Below are 15,491 nucleotides of genomic sequence, written 5' to 3'. Positions count from 1 at the left end.
TCTGTGTGTGTGTCTGTCTCTCTCTCTCTCTCTCTCTCTCTCTCTCTCTCTCTCTCTCTCTCTCTCCCCCCCCCCCAATATCTTTCCAACCCAAAATATATTTTTCAGGGATTTAACCCACAAATACTTGTCTCACCTACAACAGGGGTCAAATCCCACTAGACTGTACATTCTTACCTTCTTTAAGGATAAGAGACTATGTCCTGTTCTCCTCTGAATCCCCAGGCCTTGGCCCCTAAGTTATTGTTCCATCAGCATACATGGGAGGCCTCCTTCCACTTGCCAGAGCAAATCTGCTTCCCCAGATGTGGCCTTCAGAGACAGGGGTGCTCTTCATTGATCATCGAACCCTCCATCCCTCCTCACCATCCAGCTCAGAAGGTGCCAAATAAATAGTTAACTGAACTCTTCTTAGCCAAAGATTGCCAAAGGCCCAGTCTTTTTGATCTTATATAAGAAGCAGTGGTCAGTAGCCAGGTACAATGTGCATGCCTATAATCCCAGTACTCGGGAGGCAGAAGAAGGAATATTGCAAGTTCAAGGCCAGCCTCAGCAACTTAGGCCCTAAGCAACTTAGCAAGACCCTGTCTCAAAATAAAACATTAAAAGGGCTAAGGAGGGATGGGGCTGTAGCTTAGTGGCAGAGAGCTTGCCTCAGTATGTGTGAGGCACTGAGTTTGATCCTTAGCACACATAAAAATAAATAAAGGCATTTTGTTCATCTGCAACTACAAAAAAAAAAAAATTTAAAGGGCTAAGAATGTAGTTCAGTGGTAAAACACCCCTGGGTTCAATCCCCAGTACCAAAAAGAAAGAAAGAAAAGAAACAGTGGTCAGCATCACTATATCTTGATCCGTCCAGGGTGTTGAGAATTGCACTGGATACGATTTCTAGGCAAAGGCATCAGACCTCTACTGCCCTGTTTCTGCATTAAAGTTCTTCTAGATTTGCCTTCCCCAGTGGTGGAGAGAGCATAGATTCTAAGAAGCCTGAGCTCTGCTCTGTTCCTAGTGCTATGTGGATCATTACCAGAAAGAACAGGCTCTCTGCCACTGGGGCCAAGTAGATGAACAAGCAGGGGGCCCAGCTGTGGGCCATAGTCTGTAAATGCACAGAATATTCTATGGAGCTGCAGTGTGTATGTTGGGGGTGCCTACCTGATGATGATGACATCACAGAGTCCCAGCCCACTCTGCAGTGCCTACATTCACTTTGTCCTGCGTGCAGCTTCCTGAGTGCTGGGGCTATTTTCTAGAAAAGAGTATTTTTCTGAGTTGGTCTTCCCTGGCTTCTCTCCCCATTTCCCATCCAGCTTACCACTACTCTCTGCCATGGCCTGTCCTCATTTTCCCCAGAGTTCTCAGCTCTCCTCTCACCACTGTCTTTGTCCCCAACTGGCATCTACCCCAGCATATTTGGGAAATTGCAGCCACCATGACCAGGCAGCTCTGTCACTCCCTCACTGCCAGGAGGCAGAGGCTTCCTCCTGTCCCCATGTCCACTGACTCTCTGTGAAGTACCCTAATATCCAGCATCCCTACAGTGTGGCCCTTGTGATGGTGCTCACAGATGAAGACAGTGAGGCCTGGGATTTGCCAAAGTCACCCAGCAACAAACTAAGCCTGAAGCCTGGCCTCTGGTGGGAGCAAGGGGACTCTCTACAAAGCACACATTCTAGCTTTCAAACCTAAAGCTGTTCCCCTCCATTCATGGCCTAATTCCTGCTCATCCTCCAAATGCCTACTTGTCCCCAGCCTCAACATTGGTGCCCAGGACCCACACACCCCATGACAGGGTGCCCTCATAATTACTGCAGCCATCCCCTTCCTTCCCTCAATTTGGGGGTCTTTAATGCACACCCCCCACACTAGGAGTTCACCTTTCTCCCCCTAGTGGCCACCCTGGGATGGTATCCACGTCCAGCATCAGAGAATTTGTATTAGTGAACACATCTCCTTTTCCCTGTTACCCTGGTGACTAGATCCCTCAGTGCTGATGGCCTGTAAGGAAAACCCCCCAGACATCAGATAGAGCCAGAATGGCTTCCTGTCTTGATTGCTTTTGTTAGGTTTGTTTTTTATCTATCCAGTTGCGCCAGGACATCTTACCACATTACCCTCCACGGCGTCAGTAACCCCCCAGCTTACTCCATCAGCTCCTAGGCTGCACATAGCCAAGAAGCTGCTGTCCTGTTGCCATTTATAAGTTCCATTGCAAAAGAGCCAGCACTTTCCTCAGACAATCACAGGAAATAAGTTACTTACCAAATCTGAAAAAAGTAACATTTGTTGAGTTTCTGCAGAAAGTTTAAGCAAAAGTCGTTTGCTGAGCCCCTGTGCTGTACTGAGAACTATTCTAGACTCTGGCTTGAGTAGAGAAGTGAAGGAACCAATAGTGACAATCTGTGCGCTGTGCATTGGTGGGGAAGGTCAAATGTCAGATTGTAGAGGTAGGTGGGTAGGGCTTTGAATACACAGGCCTCATTTTCCAGGAGATATTAGTGGGCATTATAGTCTGTTCAAATAAATTTGTGATACAGGACTTTTTAAAAGGTTTTTGCCTGGCTTGAATGGGGTTTTGTTGTTTTGTTTTGTTTGTTTGTTTGTTTTTCAATTGTAAGAATTGGCAGCCATGCTGTGCTAACAGGCATTATAACTCTCCAAAAGGAGTCAGACAACAGAAAGCACCTCCCAGGCCTGTCTGGCTGGGGAAGTCCCATTGTCCCTTCACACGGTATGGCTCCTGGGACAGTGTTTCTTAACAGACAACTTGGAAGATGTGGCCCTCCACTAAGGTGACTTAAGCTGGCAAGTGGCCTGATTGGGCATATTTTTTCTTTAAGTTCACTCTGGAAACAGGTGTAGAAGATACATTGGAGAGGGGAGGAAACCTGCTAATGGTGACAGTTGCTAAAGTCTAGTGATGGCACCTTGCAAGAACCTGACCTGCATCGTCTCAATGAACCTTTCTAACAGTGGGTGGGTGCCATCACCCACCATTACCTGCACTTCATAGATTATCACAGTAAGGCTCAGTGTGGTCAAATCATGGGCACAGGGTAACTCAGAATAGGTGAGGCAACTGGGGTTCCATCCAAGACTGTCTGACCTCAAAGGCTACCTCCTGAGCGCTCTATTACACTGTCACTCAGCAGGAATGAAAGTACCCCAGGCCAGAGTGTCAAGCTTTGTAACAGTGGGATTGGAAAAGATAGTTACCCAGAAGCATACTGGCCAAGTCTAAGAGAAGCAGGGGACAGTCTGGCCTGGGGGCAGCATCTTGTACATATGTGGAAGGATGAGCTCCTCTATCCCTGTCGTCTTCCTTCTGAGCAAAGTGACCTGGGGGTCCTGTCCCCTTCTGCCCCACACTTTACCTGTAAAGCCGTGGAGAGAAAGAAACATGGCAGCTGTGCCCATCTGTCTGGGAGCATCCCCTACCCACCAACTAAAGAAAGGGCCAGGTTGGGCCTCACTCCCAACTAGTGGCAGACTGGGAAGCCACAGTGTATTTCCATCCAGACACACTCCTCATGTGCTATGAGAGATCCCAATCCTCCATCAAGTCCCTCCACCAACTTTTCTCTGGGGCTACTCTGGCAGGCCCTGTGCTAGACATCAAGGATCCAGGTACACCTGTGACATGGGCCCTCCTAGGAGTTGAATTCAGAAAATGAATTCCGGAGCTGGGGATGTGGCTCAAGTGGTAGCATGCTCGCCTGGCATGCATGCAGCACGGGTTCGATCCTCAGCACCACATACAAACAAAGATGTTGTGTCCACCGAAAACTAAAAAATAAATATTAAAAATTCTCTCTCTCTCTCTCTCTCTCTCTCTCTCTCTCTCTTTAAAAAAAAGAAAATGAAGGTTTTAGTAAAGATGTTTAGGTAAAAAGAGGGGCTAGGATTGTGGCTCAGTGGTAGAGCGCTCGCGGCATGTGTGAGGCACTAGGTTTGATCCTCAGGACCACATAAAAATAAATAAATAAAATAAAGGCATTGTGTCCATCTACACCATATATATATAAATAAAGAAAAAGAAACAGGTCAGATTGGTTTTAATAATACATTTAGCCAAGTGTATTCAAAATATGATCATTTCAACATGCAATCAGTATTGAGGAGGGGAATACTAAAGACAAAACCCAGGGTGTTTTTTCAAAATACGATCGTTTCAACATGCAATCAGTACTGAGGAGGGGAATACTAAAGACAAAACCCAGGGTGTTTTGAGTGCTTTGCCACCAAGCTACTTCCCCAGGCTTTTCTGATTTTTATTTTGAGATAGGGTCTTGCTGAGGCTGGCCTTAAACTCATGATTCTCCTGTCTCAGCCTCCAAAGTCACTGGGATTACAGGTGTGTGCCCCCACACTCAGCCATAAAAAAAATTATTGAAAAATTTGATGTTTTCTCACACTAAGTCTGTGGAATCTAGTACAATGTATTGCACACTTACAGCACATTTCATTCATACTCACCACACAGGGACATGGCCCCTGTGTTGGCTCGTGCAGGCCTAGTCACTGTCAAATAATGCATCTTTGAGGATTGAGGGACTGGACAGGGACCAACTAGAAGCCAGCAGGGTTTGCCGAGGAGGAGGGTGGTCTCTGGTCTTGGCCTTGTGTAGATTTTTACTGTCCTTACTCTGCCTACCCATTTCCCACATCCATCATGGGAGGGGCTTTTGAAAAGTGTGGCTTTCAAGATGAAAAGATTTGAGGGTAGAACGGAGAAGTCTGTGTTCTGTTGCTTTGCTTTGCTTTTTTTTTTTTTTTTTTTGTGTGTGTGTGTGTATGTGTGGTATTGGGGATTGAATTTAGGGGCACTCAAACACTGAGCCACATCCATAGCCTTATTTTGCATTTTATTTATTGACAGGGTTTCACTGAGTTGCTTAGTGCCTCACCATTGCTGAGGCTGGCTTTGAACTCAAAATCCTCGTCTCAGCCTCCTTAGCCACTGGGATTACAGGTGTGTGCCACCACGCCTGGCTTTATTACTTTTGATTCAGATCCTGATTTTAAAAGCCAAGCATTTTATGCAAATTGTGTTTATCCATCAAGCAATTATTGAGCAAGTATTTCTTCCCCACATCTCATACAACCTCCTACAGGCACAGGGACAAATCCCTATGTTTAAAAAAGAGTGTGAATGTAGGGGGTGACAACCTTCACAGTAAGTCCCAAGTAGCAGGAAGCACAGAGCAGTGGGAGTCCTGGAGATACGACCTGGTCCAGGCAGAGTCTTTTTTTTTTTTTTTTTTTTTTTTTTGAGAGAGAGAGAGAGAATTTTTTAATTTTTTTTTTTTTTTTTTTTTTTTTTTTTTTTAGTTTTCAGTGGACACAACTTCTTTATTTAATTTTTATGTGGTGCTGAGGATCAAACCCAGCGCCCCATGCATGCCAAGCGAGCATGCTACCGCTAAAGCCACATCCTCAGCCTGAGGCAAAGTCTTGAAAGACAAGTTTGTGTTCACCAGACCAATCAGCACAGCGTAGGTTGTCGCACCCAAGGGGCAGGCTGGAGGGAGGCATGAGAGCCCAGTACTACTTGAGGGCCTACTTAGAGTGGGCAGGTAAAGGTTGGGGAAGTTCTATGATGTAGGGCATAGCAGCAAGTCTTGCTGGCCCAGGGCCTTGAGCTGTCACTCAAGTATAGGAGAGGCACTGAGGTTTTGAAACTGGGTGTGACATGATCATATGGCAGTTTAGAAGGTCCCCACCACCACCACAACCTAAACTGGAAATCAGAGCAAGGGGCCCTGTTAGAAGATGACCACAGTCCAGAGCAGAGACAAGTCCAGAACTAAAGAGTCAGCAGAGGGGATAGTTTCAGAAAATAGACAGTGGGGGTGAGGGGCAAGAGGCATCGTGATGGCCCTCTGGCTCTGTCTCAAGTGACAGGACACTTTCCCCAGGTCGTGTGTAAAGTGCGTCAGCCTATCTCGGTGTGTACTGATGTTTTAAGTTTCCACTTTAATACAGCCACAAAGACTCCATCCCACTCGACCTCCGCCTCCCAAGATACAGCGCTCGAGGCCCGTGAGTAGCTGGTGTTGTGCCCTCCCCACCTAACACTGCCTGAGCCTCCCCGCCTGACTAAACCCGGAGTGCGGACTCTCCTGCCTGGCAAAAGGAAACCGGGAATCGGGTTTTTCAGCTTCCTTTGCTGTGTGGCATGAATCTGAACTCGCATTTTCTGGGCTTCTCTCTCCTTTTCCTGAATCAGTTCAGCGACTTCCAGGTCGGAGCTATAGGTAGCGGGGTGCTGTGTGCATCATTTGAGCAAATGGCACAGGGCAAGGCCTGTTTCTAGCCAATGAGCTTTAAACCCTGCTCCAGATGCTTCTTCCTCACAAAGGAAGCCAAAAGTCTAGCAGCAGGGGTCTCATTTGTGCCAGCATCTGATGTCCCTCCCCTGGGGAGGAGGCTACAGCAAGAGAATGGAGCACGCTCGGATGGAGACAGGTACTGCTCCCCTGCCAGGCCTCATGGAGAGCTGCCTTCCCATGACAAGTGCCGAGTAAGTGGGGAAGAGCAAGACAAAGCGTGACAAGCCCACCAATACCTGGGAACAGGCAGGAGGGGAGAGAGGCCCATCTTCGTGTGTTAAAGAAAAATGTCATGAGATGATATATAGTGTGGGTCACATGTTGAGCACACTGGGTTGTTTTCCCTTATAGTTTCAGGCTTTGTCCGCACTGCAACACCATAGCTAACAGGTGCCATAAGATGGAAAGCTGTCAGGACCATTTGGTGGGAAGAGTTTACCATGAGAAGAGTTTCCCAGGCTGTTGTCCAGGCAGCCCCACTCCATGGCCAGGCACAAGGAGTTGGTTGCAATTAAAGTATGCCACGAACTGGGGGCCCAGCCCCTCCCACCCTTTCAATGCACATGTCTAGATCCATCCTCTGAGGGCACAGAGGCCAGGTCGTACAGATGACCAGGCCGAACCATTCGTCTTTTTAGAATTCTTGGCGTGCACACCCAGCATTCACTGAGTAGTGGCTTTCTGGGTGGGTAGGAGATGTTCTCTGGTGCTGTTTCCTCCCTTTCCTCAGTGTGTGTGGGAGTTAGTGGGTGGGGTGGAGGAATGGAATTTAGACATCTTTATATATAATAGTCGTGAGTCTACAGTTCTGGCCATGAAGGATGATGGATCCATCTTGTGCCCCCATCAAACCATGATTAGCCCAAACCCCAATCAGCACTTCTGCCAAGGGGCTAGAATGTTTCTGTTAATTGTCATTGGAAAAAAAAAAACACAAGCAACAAGAAGACCCACTATCAGGGACAGGAAGCCCCTTCTGGATCAAACCTTGTGCAATTTACTGAGCATTTCAGTACAGTCATTAACAGCATGCATTTGGACTGTAGCATAATTAGGCTGGGATGCTGAAGCTGTGTGGCTTTGGGCAAGAACTGAAGGTCTCTGAGCCTCACTTCTCTCTGTAAGAGGCCCTTATTCATGAGAGTTCTCTGTGAGAATGAATGTGGATAACATTTGTAGAGCATCCTGCATAGGGCCTGGCACAGAATGGTACATCCTACAACTTCTTTTTTTGGGAGGAAGGGTTCATAAGGATTGAATCCAGGGGTACTCTACCATTGAGCTACATCCACAGCCCTTTTTATTTATATTTTGTGCCTGGGTCTCACTGAATTGCCCAGGCTGACCTGGAACCTATGATCCTCCTGTCTCAGACTCCTGGGGGACAGGTGTGCCCCACCACACTGGACCAGGAACGACCTAGTTTTGAAAAGTCCAGGATTTAACAGCCAGCAAATCATTTTTAAGTACCTCATCCTGGTTGAGCCTCATAGTAGCTCTGTGAAGTAGGTGTTGTCACCACCCATTTTAGAGATTAGAAAACAGATGCTAAACATCCTAACTAAGTCCTTTGCAAGGGTCACCAAGCCCTAGAACCCATGCTCTTTTCTGCATCCCAAACTCACTAGAACCTTCATATCCACAGTAACCAAAATGGACTTAACTATAAAGTACAGAGGCAGGGCTTTCAACTAAGAAAAAAAATCAATAACTAGCTGGGCTTCCTGTGGGATCTTAGGGCAGCGTTATGTCCTGGCCGATACAGAGGTGAGGGGAACTTACCTTGATAGGGTGCCCTTTATTGTGCCTAGAACTACGCTAGGCATTTGCATTTTTTGTGTCTTGTCTGTCCTTATTACAGCCCACAGGAGGCACATGCCATTTCCCCAATTTGTAGCCAAGACCACAGAGATGATAGGAGGCCATACTGGCATTTGAAGCCAGGCTGGCCTCTTCTGTTCCCCTCTTGACAGCCTCCCCTGAAGCCAAAGTCAGCCGTGGGTGGCTCTCAGAATCCCTAGAGGCCCCGGCTCCAAGGCAGGCAGAGAATCAGTATGACTTAGGGCAGAAGTGCTGCCTCTGGAAAAACTCAAACATTGGAGACAGCTGTCATGGACTCTGTGTCATCTCACCAGTATGGAGACTTGCCCAGATAAGGGGGTGCCTGGCCATCTCTACTGGTAACTGAGGTCTTAGAGAATAGAGAAGCCTGAGTGGCAACTACCTCTGCCCCTGGCTTACTGAGAGAGGCACCAAGCCTGGCACTCAGGCCATCCCTTCCCTGGGTCCTGGTATGCTCAGGAAGCAGGGGCCTAGGGGGAGCAGCTCCCCCTAGAAGTCAAAGAGGCCCACCCTCACTTGAAGCACAGCATGGCTACTTCCTGACTGTGTGACCTTAGACAAGACCCTACCTGCTCAAAGCTTTGGTTGGATGATCTATAAAGTGAGTTTATCATGCCCACGTGATGAGGGTTATGAGGTCATATACTAAGGGTTCCTAACACATGGCCTGCATCAAGTGGCATATCCATCCCCCAAAACTTAATGCCTAGAGGCTGGGATTGTAGCTCAGCAGTAGAGTGCTCGCCTAGCATGTGTGAGACTCTGGGTTCGATCCTCTGCACCACATAAAAATAAATAAAATAAAGGAAAAAAAAAAAACTTAATGCCTACCAAGGCCACTGAGAGTCATAGATAAGGTCCATGCTTTCTGGGCTCCAAGATTCCAGGTTGTGGGAAGTGTTCACCCTCAATGCATTTGTGCAAATTTCCAGAGGACACCATTACCCAGTAGGTGGGAACTGGGGAGACCTGGAGTATGGAACACTTCAAGGGCCTTGAAGAAGGTTGCCTGAAACCCCCAAGTTGGGAGCCATTGGCCCCAGACAGGCTTTGTGGTATCACTTAGTTGTAAACATCCCCAGCAGAAGTGCAGCTGCTGGCCCGGGTGGTGGGAACATGGGGGGCTAGCCCTCATCCGAAATTTCTGGCAGGTGCTTTGTGGCCCAGCACCTGTAGCTGGAGTTCAGCTGTGACCACAGGATATGGGTTGCTTCTTTAAAAGAAGAAAAAACAAAGAGCAGGAAAAAAAAATGGTGCATGTAGCTAGTGGACCAAGGGCAGTGGCCTCGCTCTCCGGGCAGAGATAGGCTATGGTTGGCCCACATGCAAAGCACTTTATAAGCTCTGTATTTATTATTTCTTGCTCACCATTAAAATCAAATATACTCGGTGCTTTTGTATTCAATACACATTTAACCCTGCCGACTTAGATTTCTCAGGTTTTAAATCCAGTGGGGAATTTGGCGAGCTTCCCAACTTTCCCCTCCAGTCCCCCTTGAACCATGCTGGAAATCCCTGTTTAGCATTTTCTCCCCTGGTGCCGCTGGGATCCTGGCAGTGGTGGGGCCGCCCCGTAGTGTGTGCGTGTGGTTTTCTACTCTTTCACAGCCCCCACCCTTCCTAAGCACTCCAAGAAGAGGTATGCAGTTGCTGAAATATGACGGGAGTTGTCTGCATCGTCTAGTGATTCAGGCTTAATTAAACCATTTTGTCTGTGTGTTTCCTTGCCTGGTCGTGGTCGGCCGCTGTGTGTGTGTGTGTGTGTGTGTGTGTGTGCGCGTGCGCGCACTTGATTCCTCTGTGGGCCTTCACCCCTTGTGCATGCCTCGGTGTGTGTCTATGAGATTGTGTTTATGTTGGAGTCCTGAAGCTTCTGTGTATCTGGGTGGGTGTGAGGATAATTTTGTGTGTGGCTTTGTCCACACCAGTTAGGTGTGTGTGTGGCTCCGGTTGGGTTGTAACCACCAGGGTGACTGTCTCTGGTCCGTTGTGTCTTTCTCTCCCTCCCCCACCCCCGTCTGTTTTATCATCCCTAATGAAGCAGTCTCCTCCATCGATCCTGCTGATTGCCAACCCATTCCTTTTGTTTGTTGGCGCTGAGCCATTCAGCAGCACTCTGACAGCTCAGCTCGTCTAATTAGCTCTGTTGTTCTTTTTCCCCATGTTTCACCACGTTGCAAGTTCAGTTGAAGTTGCCACAAACTTAATCCCCCTATTTCAGCCACAAGTTCACATTCTTAACCCGCCTTTATTATAGCAAGGAGCAGCCCTGTGCAGGATGCGCCGACAGGCCTTAATGTCTGACCTTTCCTGAACCCGGTGCCCCAGGACCCCCAGGGAAGGGGCAGAGCAGCTCCTCTACCCCAGCTGCAGTCCTCCCTTTGTCAGGGGAGGTCTGGGGCATTCTTCCAGCCAGGAACCCTATTTAAAGCTGCCAGGGGAGTCTGGCCAGGGAAACTAGCTCAGAGTTAGAATGCGGGGTGGGTATACCCATTCATTTATTCAGCACATGTTGACTGAACATCTACAGGCACTATTCTGATAACAATAATAGTGACAGTATTATGTGCCTCTTAGATTCGAAGCGCCAACCTTCATATGTTTCTAAAAATCTCATTGAGCTTCCACTGTATACCAAGCACTATGCAGGATGCTAGAAAGGAAAGATAATCCTAAATTTCATCCTCTAATTCAGAGGCACCTCCCCTTATTTCTTTTGTTATTGATAAGAAGGGAATATCGAGGTCACAGCGAAGCAGGACAAGCATTTATGGAGCCCGCACTCTCCCCCATTCTTGAGTCTTCATAGCAGCCCCATGGAAGGAAACAGAGCATGTTTGGTGGAACACATTTGGTTTTTACCACATCTCTGATTTGCCAAACAAAGCTGAGATCAGATTGACCATTTCACAGGAAAAACTTTCGTTAAATGATACATGCACAGATGTGAGGGCTTGATGAGACTCTATTAAGATTCATCTTATATGCAGCTAACTTCTGTAATCTTGTTCCTTAGCCATTGTTCTGTGTCACCCACAAATTGTTGAGAGTAGAGGTGTTCAGGTAAAAGGGCAAGCAGGAAGAGGAGTGTGCACAAATTCTCCTTCTCTGTTGTCGGTGGAATTTGGCACTTATGGCATCGTGTCTACAGGGAAAGCAAGCCCCCTGCCTAGCCACAGTACTTGGCTTTATTGGTAGTGAAATTCACGGGGCACTTTCTTAGCTTGGTTCTCTCCCTGTCTCTCTGACATTGGAAATGGTCAGAGATGGTGGTTCCAAATGTATAGCCATGTAAAGTTGATTGGATTAAATGAGTCTTCTTTTGAGCAAACCTACAAACTCTCAGCCTGACCCCTACCACACGCTCTGGTGGGGGAGAGAAGCATCCTTGTTTGTTTTTGAGAGGAGCATCTTTTTCCATGGATGCTCATTTTGGCTTTCAGAGATGGCAGGTCGGGATACCCCAGCTTGTCACTTCAATGGAAACTATAGGCTTGAGAATCTGTCCACTTCCCAGTACACCCCCATCACCCTTGGGTCAGATCTGTGCTGTGAGGGTGGCCATACCTCAGCTGAGCCCCACTGGAGGGCTGGTACAGGGGTGCCCTGGGAAGCAAAAGGATGTCTTTAATTGTCTCTCCCATAGAGAGAAGAAAAGAAGCATCCTGTAATTTAGTTGTAAAATGAACAAAATACACATGTATTCCCCAGAAACAAGTCTGATGAAACATTTCTGCTTACACACTGGTTTCCGGGTAACAGGAGGGCAAGAAATTTATCAAGGATGAGGGCCTCATTGCTGGGTCCCTTATGTACATCATCTCATTGATGTACCCTCACTGCAGCCCTGCAAGGAGGCTAGTGGGACTATTCCTGTCTTGTAGATAAGGAGAACCTTTCCAAATGTATCTATCTGCTGCACTTGACACTGTGGGACTTTTATAGCCTGTACCTTAAAAATACCTACACAAATCTTCAGAATGTCCCTGTGTGGCTTTCCCAACTTATTTCTTCTTGGACTTTTCCTGTGCCCCTCCTAGGTGCGCCCACCCCGTCCACATGTTGTCAAGAGACCAAAGAGCAACATTGCCGTGGAAGGCCGGCGGACATCTGTCTCAAGCCCTGAGCAGTAAGTACCATGGCTTTCCTCCTTCTGTCTGCAAGAACCCAGTTAGAGCAGTGCTTTGGGTGCCCAAGAGTGCCACCCTGGCCTCTGAGAGGCTTCCCTGGTGCTCCAAGCAGTTGTTTCACCAAGAGGTCTATGAGAAGCAGGGCTGGGCCTTTAGTGTTAGCTTCAGTTGGTTCCTTCTGCTGCTTTCAGTTGGATCAGTGAGAGACCCCAGAGGCCAGGGAACCAAGCACCTGGGCTGGGTGAGTGAGACCCAAAGGGCACTAAGCTCCAAAGAAGGTCTAGAATTATACGCAGAAGATGTCAGGTCCACAGGTAAAGTTCAACAACCTAGGTGGCAAGGCCAACTGTTTAACAAGGCCATGCCCTCAGACATGGTGGTGCTGAAGATCTCTGTGGCTCAAATTTGTTTGCAAGTCTTCCTCACTTGGTGCTCCACCTCACCAGACCCCTTTGCTCCCCTGGGCCACAGTATTAAGATGTCATGGCTTTTCCTTGCCACCTCCCTTCAGACCACAACCCAAGGCTGGCTTGGGTTACCTGGTGAACAAGTGAGGCAGGATACAAGCCATGGCCAGAGGCTGAGTTACCTAAATTAGGTCAAAGCCAGAAGCTCCAGACAACCTGACTCCAGAGCTTTCTAGAGAAGATGCTGCTTCCCTTTGTCCACAGGGTTCACAACCCATGGGCTTTGCCCAACCACCTTAGCGGCTCCACACCAGCTTCCTGCAGTGTCTTTAGGAAGAGCATGGTCTCGTCTTGACCTGGGATTGGAGAAATCAGAAAATTTAGGCCTTTGAGTGAGAAGGGGAATGATCCTCCTGTCTGGTCTGCTTGTAGAAAAATTCCCAAAGAAGTTAGGGAGATGCCAGGTCCTGGCCCTATTTGGAACCAAAAGGAAGAAACAATTCTGAAATGTCAAGCTGTGGCCTAAACCAGGTTATGGGGCACTTCCTTTCCCAGAATTCCCTGGTTTACAATCAGATACCACTTGAGACTCCCATGTCTTTATAAAACCAACCTACCTGGATAGCCAGAGCTCAGGGATGAGAGAGTGTATATGTGAGTGTGTGTGCATGTGCATGCACACATGCATGTATGTAGATGCTTGGTTGTGTGAAATTTCCAAGAGAGGTCTCTCAAAGTTGGGTGTAGATTTAACTTATCCTCTGCACAATAGGCTGGTGGGAATGTGGAGTCTGGCTCTGGCTGTGGGCTGTGATTGCCCCCTCGTGGAGAGAATGCTGCATAGCTCTAGAGTTCCTCAGGCCCTAAAGATTTCTGAGAGGGATGAAACTAACCACTTATCCTTAAAGTCATCTCTTAAAAACCAAACTAAATCTTTTAGACACTGTGTTGGGACACAGGTTATGGGCCTGTGGATAGTGTAACCCAGGCTATCCTTATGTTGCATAAAACATCCCAGACCAACCACACTCCACATCTGTGGAAAAGCATCATCCATTTTGTGATCAGTTCCCTAGTGACCTGCATTTGCCCAAAATGATATGTTCCTCCCTGGTTACAGGTTGGACTTCCCAACCACATTTATTTATGCTGTTGCTCTTCCAAACCCAGTGAGAAGAGATGACTCTAGTGTGCACCACAGAGCCAGCATTGATGCCGTTTCCCTCAATATCACCTGCGCTGTGTCCAAATTGATTTTCGTTTCCTTTCACAATGTGCCCCATATTGGATTTCTTCTTGGGAAGTATCTGGGGTTGAAATGAACCAGTGGGAGCTGACTTGGGGATTGGCAAACTAACAGTGATACGAGACAAATGACAGGACTTCTCTGACCATGCCGCATGGCAGTTTGGGCCTATAAGGAGGTAGAGCAGTACATTGGGGGACATCATTGCAAGGGTTTCTTTTCACATTTTCTTAATGAGAAGGGGAGGCTGTGCTCTCATACTGCCAGTGACATTTCTGGTGCCACCCGGGTGTTTTCCTGCATCTCTTCCATGCTGCCACCCCCCCATAGTGCTCCTCCACTTCCAAATGCCATGTCACAACAGCACTTGGATGTGTTTTTCTCAACTGTCATCAGCTCCAGCTGGCAAGACCAACTTCTTGAAACACAGGAAGCATCCAGCGGAAAATATTTTAATAAAACAGACTCCTCATAAAATATTGTTCTTGGGGGAAGGAAACCAACTCCTCCAATCTGTCGGCATTGTGTGGAGAGAGACAAGAAGACAAGCTGGCAGGCAGGAACCAGAGCCTAATGGGCGTTCGTCAGGGCTGGTTCTGTGTGGGGTACATGGACTTGGGGCCTGGCCTTTCATCTGGCCTGGGTTTTCTTGTATGCTGGGTCTTCATCTCCACTGGGAATATCAAAGCACCTCAGAAACTTAGAGAATTGGGGCGGCACAAGAGGATGTGGGATCTTTGAAGCTGAGGGGGGAGATTCAGTCCTCCCAACTTCTTGCCCCAACCCTTCCTTCCAATGGCACATCCACATCCAGTAGTTAACTTTTCAGACAGCAAGACAGAGCTGATTAAGAACAACAGCATCCCCTGCAGCCACTGAACATATCCTGGGATCCGATGACACTCAGCAGAGAGTGTCCTACAGCTCTCTGGCCACTCCATCTATGCATTCGTGTGTCCATTCATTCAAAAAAATATCTCTGAAAATATGCTACATGCAGGCTGCATAGCACTTTTAAAAGGAGGCCTTAACTGGGAGTTCACATGGTGACTCTTCTGTTGACCTGCATTTGCCCAAAATGATATTTTCCTCCATCAAAAGTTCTTTCTGGTACTGGGGCTATAGCTCAGTGGTAGAGCGCCCACCTCACATGTGTGAGGCACTGGATTCAATCCTCAGCAGCACATAAAAATGAATAAAAATATTGTGTCCAGCTACAACTAAAAAAATATTTTTAAAAAATGTTCTTTCTGAATCAAGAATAGGTTTCTGAGCCCCATGAGGCCATTTATTAGCATTTGGAAGGATACTTCCAAAAGATTTCTGAGGAAACATTCCCTCTGTTTTTCAGTTACCTTTAGCTGATTAACATGTAGTTAATCTTTTCCTTCAAGAAATATTGGGGCTGGGGATGTGGCTCAAGCGGTAGTGCGCTCGCCTAGCATGCGTGCGGCCCGGGTTCGATCCTCAGCACCACATACAAACTAAGATGTTGTGTCTGCCAAATACTAAAAAATAAATATTAAAAAAA

At 47.5% G+C, this 15,491-nt stretch overlaps 1 protein-coding gene across 13 annotated transcripts in view; it reads left to right on the top strand.

Moving 5' to 3' along the window:
• Window positions 1-15,491, top strand: part of Dennd1a (DENN domain containing 1A) — a 517,467-nt gene that overhangs the window by 485,546 nt on the left and 16,430 nt on the right. For all 13 annotated transcript variants that reach the window (XM_021723518.3, XM_021723517.3, XM_040286285.2 and 10 more), the window contains one exon: window positions 12,218-12,306. In XM_021723518.3, the coding sequence (XP_021579193.2) occupies window positions 12,218-12,306 (89 nt within the window). The remainder of the gene's footprint in view (window positions 1-12,217; window positions 12,307-15,491) is intronic.

Source organism: Ictidomys tridecemlineatus, chromosome 4 (genome assembly GCF_052094955.1).
Source record: "Ictidomys tridecemlineatus isolate mIctTri1 chromosome 4, mIctTri1.hap1, whole genome shotgun sequence".
Classification (NCBI taxonomy): domain Eukaryota; kingdom Metazoa; phylum Chordata; class Mammalia; order Rodentia; family Sciuridae; genus Ictidomys; species Ictidomys tridecemlineatus.
Note: the sequence above shows the minus strand (reverse complement) of the source record. Positions and strands in the feature narration are given on the sequence as shown.